Here is a 6,000-nt window from a genome sequence, read left to right as displayed (position 1 = left end):
TGGATAAAAAGGGGTTTTGCCCATCATTGCACCTGACCTGAAGTCTCATGACAAGTGAATTATATACCCGAATCAAGGGGGAAATAAAGAATCTGAGAGCAATTCGATTTACAGGGTTAAAACCTCATACTATTAAACTGATCTAACTGTTATTCTAGTTATAATCTCTAGCTAGCAACTCGCATGCGAGTTAGTGAGAAAGAATCCTGTGGCAGTAAGCAGTTGTTATTTTCCTAACCTAAAATGAGGAACCGTCAACAGAATTGTCCCAGTTGAATTATCATCACACTTATATCATCAAGTGAACCTCGAGAAACAGAGAGGTCAATGAGCTCTCTACATGCTGACAAGGGCTGCTGCGTACTGACACCAGTGCACAAAGGCCGAGCAATATCGACTGCTTCTTGATTGCTAACCGTATCCCACAAACCATCAGATGCAAGGACTAGGAATTCCAATTCAGGATTAAGTTCAAGAATCCTCGTCTCAGGTTCTGCCATTACCCATTGTTTAAGGTACTGATCCCCGATAGCTCTTGATACAGCGAGAGATCCCTGAATTCTCCAAACACCATGACAACAATCTACATAGCCACCCTAAAAAACACAAAGCACGAAAAGATCAGCCACAGGTCAAATTTAAACATGGGCTTTTTTCATTTTTGGTCAATCAACCAAACTTAATTACGGTCGCTAGCCAAAATATACAAAACCTATACACTGACAATGTATATTTATGTATATTATATGAATATATACTTAATTAATATACATAACCTATACATTTGCTGGCTGTTTTGTAAATTAGATCACTGAAAGGCATTGGATTATAATTATCTCTCTAAACAAGTAGGGTAAGACAAAGCTAACCATAATTTCAACGTCAAGGTGCTTACCGATGCCTCAATTCTATCTTTCTCATCTTGCCTTGAAGGCTTATGATCAGAGGTCAATGCCTCAGCAATCCCTCCTCTGCTCACAACAGCACGACAATCACCAGCATTAGATACAACTAGATTGCCTTTTTGGATCAATGCTGTTACACAACACGATCCACCCCGAGCTTCCTGGTTGAGAAATTCAGAATCTGTTTTAAGATAACCATTTTTCACTGCCGTCTCAACTTCGTCATCTGTTGTCTTTCCTTCTAGTTCATTTATAATGTTCTTATTCAAGTTCTCTGCTGCAAACTCCGCAGCTTTTACTCCTCCGTGACCATCAAATATACCAAAAACACCCTGTTACAAATAAGCCCTTTGTCAGTGTTTACGCTTTAAACAATTTAGAATCAATCAATCAATCAAAAATGCCTTAATCCCAAAATAGTTGGAATCCAAGGTAAATATCCGCTATATCCATGCCACTATAGTCAGACCGTTTTCATTCTAATACAGGTAACTAATTCATCCTCTAAGACAAACTTGGTACTTACACATTTTCAGTGAAGTTTTTATTTCTATGAAGAACTAAATTTGGAAAAACACAAGTTAATTTTTCATGATGCACTTTAGGAAACAACCTCTCTCCCTTCACGAGGTTAGGGGTAAGGTCTGGGTCCACTCAACCCTCCCCAGACCCCACTTGTGGGATTATATTGGGTATGTTGTTGACTTCTTCTTATTGTTGTTTAATTTTCAAAGACTAGACATAAAATGACAATTTGAAAGTTTCCTTCCAACTACATACTTTATGACCCTAGGCAAAGGTACTCAATTTGATGCTAAAAGTCCATATCAATTCACGAAAACGCAGTTGAGTAAACGTGAAACAGTTACATGCGAGCTTCAAAACATAGCAAAATAAGTTTCACAAACTGAAAAGAATCATAAGATATAGTACTACTCCCTCTGGCCCAATTTATGTGGAAGTCCTAAAAAAGAATGTCAGATTTCTATATTAAGAAATAACTTAACTTTAAAATTACCTTTTAAGCATAATAAGATGATTTATAGCCGCACAAATGTCTAACGAGCCTAAAGTTTGTTTTACACCACAAATTTCAAAAGCTCTTAAACTTTGTATCTAGCCAAACGGTGCCACATAATTATGTGATGAAAGGAGTATTTACTTACAAACAAATAAAAACTGAGTAGTAATTAACAGGGAAAGATACCTGTTTGGAATCTCCTTGGAAATTAACCAAAGCAGAGTGACGATCTTCCATAGCACCTTTTCTCCCTCTTTTACAACAAACACTATACCCCTCTCCTTCAACCTCAACCAAATCCTCAACCCGACCCGGATTAGTATCCACCTTAAAATTCCCAAAACTCATGGAACCCACAACAGAAAGATCCAACCTAGTCGGTCTCTTCCTCTTCAAAACCGTATTAGTAGAACAATCAGTATTAGAAGCTCTAATAAGGTTACTTAACGGCGCTTTCTGTATACGAAGAATCCTTAACGGTGATGATGACGGAGAAGAAGGTGAAGGAGAAGATGACGGTGACGGAACCCTAGACGGTGAGAAAACCGGCGAATTTGAAAGAGCGACAGTGCAAGACATGTTTGTCGTTTTCTTTAACGTTCGAATTCTTTTTCTTTTTCCCGTTAGTTGTTTTTTGTTTTGTGATGGGGATTGTGGAAGGGGATGTTTGGAGGCATTTATATCGTGTTGGAATTAGTGGGCAGACTGGCAGTCAAAGTATTGGGGCCAGATTGGAAAATGGAATGTGTGGCCCATAAAAGCCCATCCCCGTGTTTTTAGAGCGGTGATTTATTACTATACGATACACTTTATTTTAACTTTATTTTATTGTGCTGTTGACTATTCACTTTGTGCACTATTGCACGACATCTCCTTTTCTAATCTCAAATTTACCCCCGGAAAAAATTTGAGTCTACCTTTGAATTTATAGCCACATAAAATATATGTGCCTCATTTTATCACAAGTTTAAAATTTTTCTATTTTTTCTTAAATTTTATACCTAATCAAATAGGTTCACATAAAATAAAACTGATGGAGTATATCTTTTTCGAAATGTTTTTTCATGCAAAGTGACTTCTATCCGAAAAGAGTGTCTACTTATCAAATCAAGAAAGAATTAACCTTGTTTTTTTCAAATTTGCCTCTATTAAGTGTTATGTGATCAAATCCCAATATATATTTAATTAGGGACAATTTAGTCAAATTATCTATATTGTCTAGGAGTTAGTATTTTTTAGGAATGTGCTAAGAAACGTTGCCTTCTTTTTTTGATTTGGAAGGAGTAGTAATATTAACAAAATTAGAGTGCCTTGAATGGAATTTTTGAGTAGTAAAGATGAATAATAATATTCATATATTGATTGAAACAATTAATATAGAGTTGAATTCTTATCCTTTTTTTTTTTTTTTGGAAAATAAAAGTAAGTGCCAAGTATGATTTGCTTAGTTCTTTGAGTTTGCCGGAATTTTGTCATTTGAAGTGCCACTGTTACAAAATTATTTGTTTCATTTTATCCTGAGAGAAATTAATTTCAAACATTTAAAATCAGTAAAAGGATTAAATTGCTTAAGGACACATAATATATTCTGGGCTCAGAATTAATTTAACAATACTATTTTACATACCTATTCTGCTTCAATAAAACTGGTTAATGATACATAAAGATAACCTCTATCATGCAGAATATTTTTAAGAAAAAATACTTATGGCATCAATTGCATTTATTGTGAAACTTACTATTCTTTTGTGACTAGGGTCGTCGTACCAACTGTACGAAGTTAATAATCAATTTATTTACTCCCTCCATTTTAATTTCTTGGTCGCTTTTATTTTTTGTCTGTTTTAAAAAATAATGTCTTTTTCCTTTCTTTTTCTTAGTAATTCTTTAATTTTAATTTTCACTTGACATATGTAAGAACTCAAGATTAAAAGACATTTTGGTACATTTCACATTTCTTTAGTTTAAGACCATAAAATTGAAAAATCTTCTTCCTTTCTTAAACTCCGTACCAAGTCAAATTCATACAAACAAATTGAAACGGAGAAAGTAATTTTTTCTGGTTATATATTGAATAGTACCCCATGCGATTAGAGCGTGAAAACTCATGAGGATAGGTACATATTTCATTCCCTCTTCGTTGTCATATGTCAAGCTAGATTAACACACGTACACGCAAAAACGTAAATTATCAATCAGTTTTGTTAATTTTTTCAGGTAGCGCGTTATCTTTTAGTACACTACATGAGAATATTATGGTTATTAATAGTAAGTTTTATAAAACGAAACAACAATCTCGTTGAAGAAGAAGTAGACAGATGTGGACAATCAAAATTTGGAAGTTAAGGTCAAACACGCAAATGAAATAACTGCTTGTCTTCCACCTTACTTACAGAGGTTGGTTTTGACTAAGCCACTTTGCACATGTCATTTTCCTTATTATCATTGCAAATTATTACCCTCCTCTATTAATATCAACAGAATCGAATTTTTTTTATTAAAAGAATTTACAATATATAAAAGATGTATAGAAAAGCTCAGAATATTCAAAATTTAAGTACTATATAATATATACACAAAAAAAAAAAAAACTATCTGCATAATTGACACCCTCAATCAAGGGTAGCACTGCCACCACTCTCAACACGTGGTCCATTTTGTTGGGTTATTTTACCTTTTAAATCCCAATTTATTAGGTTATATTGCTTCTAATTAAATTTACGGAAAAGGCTTAAATATGCCATCGAACTATTCGAAATGGGCTCATTAATACCACTCATCAGTTTGCATTATTTATGCTTTATCGAACTACAGAAATACTCATTTATGCTTATCGAACTATAGAAATGACTCATTTATGTCACTCGTCAATAGTTTGACTCATTTATGCTATTACTCGTTACCAAAATGACTCATCCATGCCATTTTTCATTAACGCCGATTTTATAATATAAGATATGACTCGTGACCTCCAATTAGAGGTCTACGTCGTTTAATTAAACCAACCCAAGTTTAAATATCAAATTAAGAAAAAAATCCGACCCATACACCCTGCCCACCCACAACCATAATCTAGTTGGAGGCCACGTGTCATATATGGTATTGTAAAACCAGCTTTAATGAAATATGGCATGGATGAGTCATTTTGGTAACAGACGATGGCATAAATGAGTCAAACTATGAGTGGCGATAAATGAGTCATTTTCCTGCATTCGAAATTCATAGGTTCGATGGCATAAAATGAGCCATTTCCTATAGTTCGATGGCATAAATGAGCCAAACTATTAACGAGTGGCATAAATGAGCCATTTCCGATAGTTCAATGGCATATTTGAGTCTTTTCCGTTAAATTTATATGATACTTTTGAATGTTTGTAAAATTTTCCATACCTCGCATGCTAGAAAAATTGAAATTGGTGTATGTTTGACAAATTTCAAGCAAAACTTGCAAAAGATTTTTTCCAGGTTCAATTTTTTGAAGTTGTGATTCGAACATATATTTCAAGTCAAGGTTTTCAAATCAATATCTACTCAAGATCTCCAATATTTGCAACTTTTTTCTTTTTAAGCCGAAAGATAACCCAATGTTTGTTTATGGCAATTTTTGTCAATAAAGTGTGGCATCAAAGACCTTATACGTTTCTCCTTTCTCAATTTAAAAATATTTATTTATCATAGGCCAGGCTTATATCATACCTACCCTTTTGATTCTTGATATTCTTATTTTGACAAGATTCTTGAGAAGATTAGCAGCTTAAATAGGACTAATTTTCGACGCAACATTCTGCCTGCATTAGCAATAAAAAAACACTGGACTAAGAATTTGAAATTACGTGTTGATTGGTTTTTCTTGTTGCTGCTTTTACGTTTCTGACGTATTATTTTGCCACACAATGAATGAAAAATATTATAAAAAACTTGTTTTAAAAACTTTGATGACAATTAAAAACTTTGATGAACAATAAACTTGCTTTTTTTTTTTTTTTTTTTTTTTTTTTTGGCATTGAGAATTCAAAAACTTTCTAGTAGCTTAGAATTGAGACGTAGTAATTGTTACTATTGAGATTGCAAATC

General features: G+C 33.6%; 1 protein-coding gene across 1 annotated transcript; it reads right to left on the bottom strand.

Moving 5' to 3' along the window:
- On the bottom strand, positions 1-2,588 carry LOC132052920 (probable protein phosphatase 2C 25). Its single transcript, XM_059444643.1, has 3 exons — positions 2,113-2,588; positions 896-1,237; positions 1-596 (listed from the first exon to the last, which is right to left on the bottom strand). The coding sequence occupies exons 1-3, from the start codon at positions 2,503-2,505 to the stop codon at positions 255-257; spliced, it is 1,077 nt and encodes a 358-aa protein (XP_059300626.1). The 5' UTR covers positions 2,506-2,588; the 3' UTR covers positions 1-254.
- Positions 2,589-6,000: the final 3,412 nt, after the last annotated feature.

The sequence above is a fragment of the Lycium ferocissimum genome, chromosome 4, assembly GCF_029784015.1.
Source record: "Lycium ferocissimum isolate CSIRO_LF1 chromosome 4, AGI_CSIRO_Lferr_CH_V1, whole genome shotgun sequence".
NCBI classification, from domain to species: Eukaryota; Viridiplantae; Streptophyta; class Magnoliopsida; order Solanales; family Solanaceae; genus Lycium; species Lycium ferocissimum.
Note: the sequence above shows the minus strand (reverse complement) of the source record. Positions and strands in the feature narration are given on the sequence as shown.

Bases quoted from the DNA above. Each gene is read 5' to 3' on its own strand.
- LOC132052920 (XM_059444643.1), bottom strand. From the start codon at position 2,505: ATGTCTTGCACTGTCGCTCTTTCAAATTCGCCGGTTTTCTCACCGTCT. The intron at 1,238-2,112 runs GTATCTTTCCCT...TATTTGTAACAG, and splicing joins TCCAAGGAGATTCCAAACAG to GGTGTTTTTGGTATATTTGA. The intron at 597-895 runs GTAAGCACCTTG...TGTGTTTTTTAG, and splicing joins AAGATAGAATTGAGGCATCG to GGTGGCTATGTAGATTGTTG.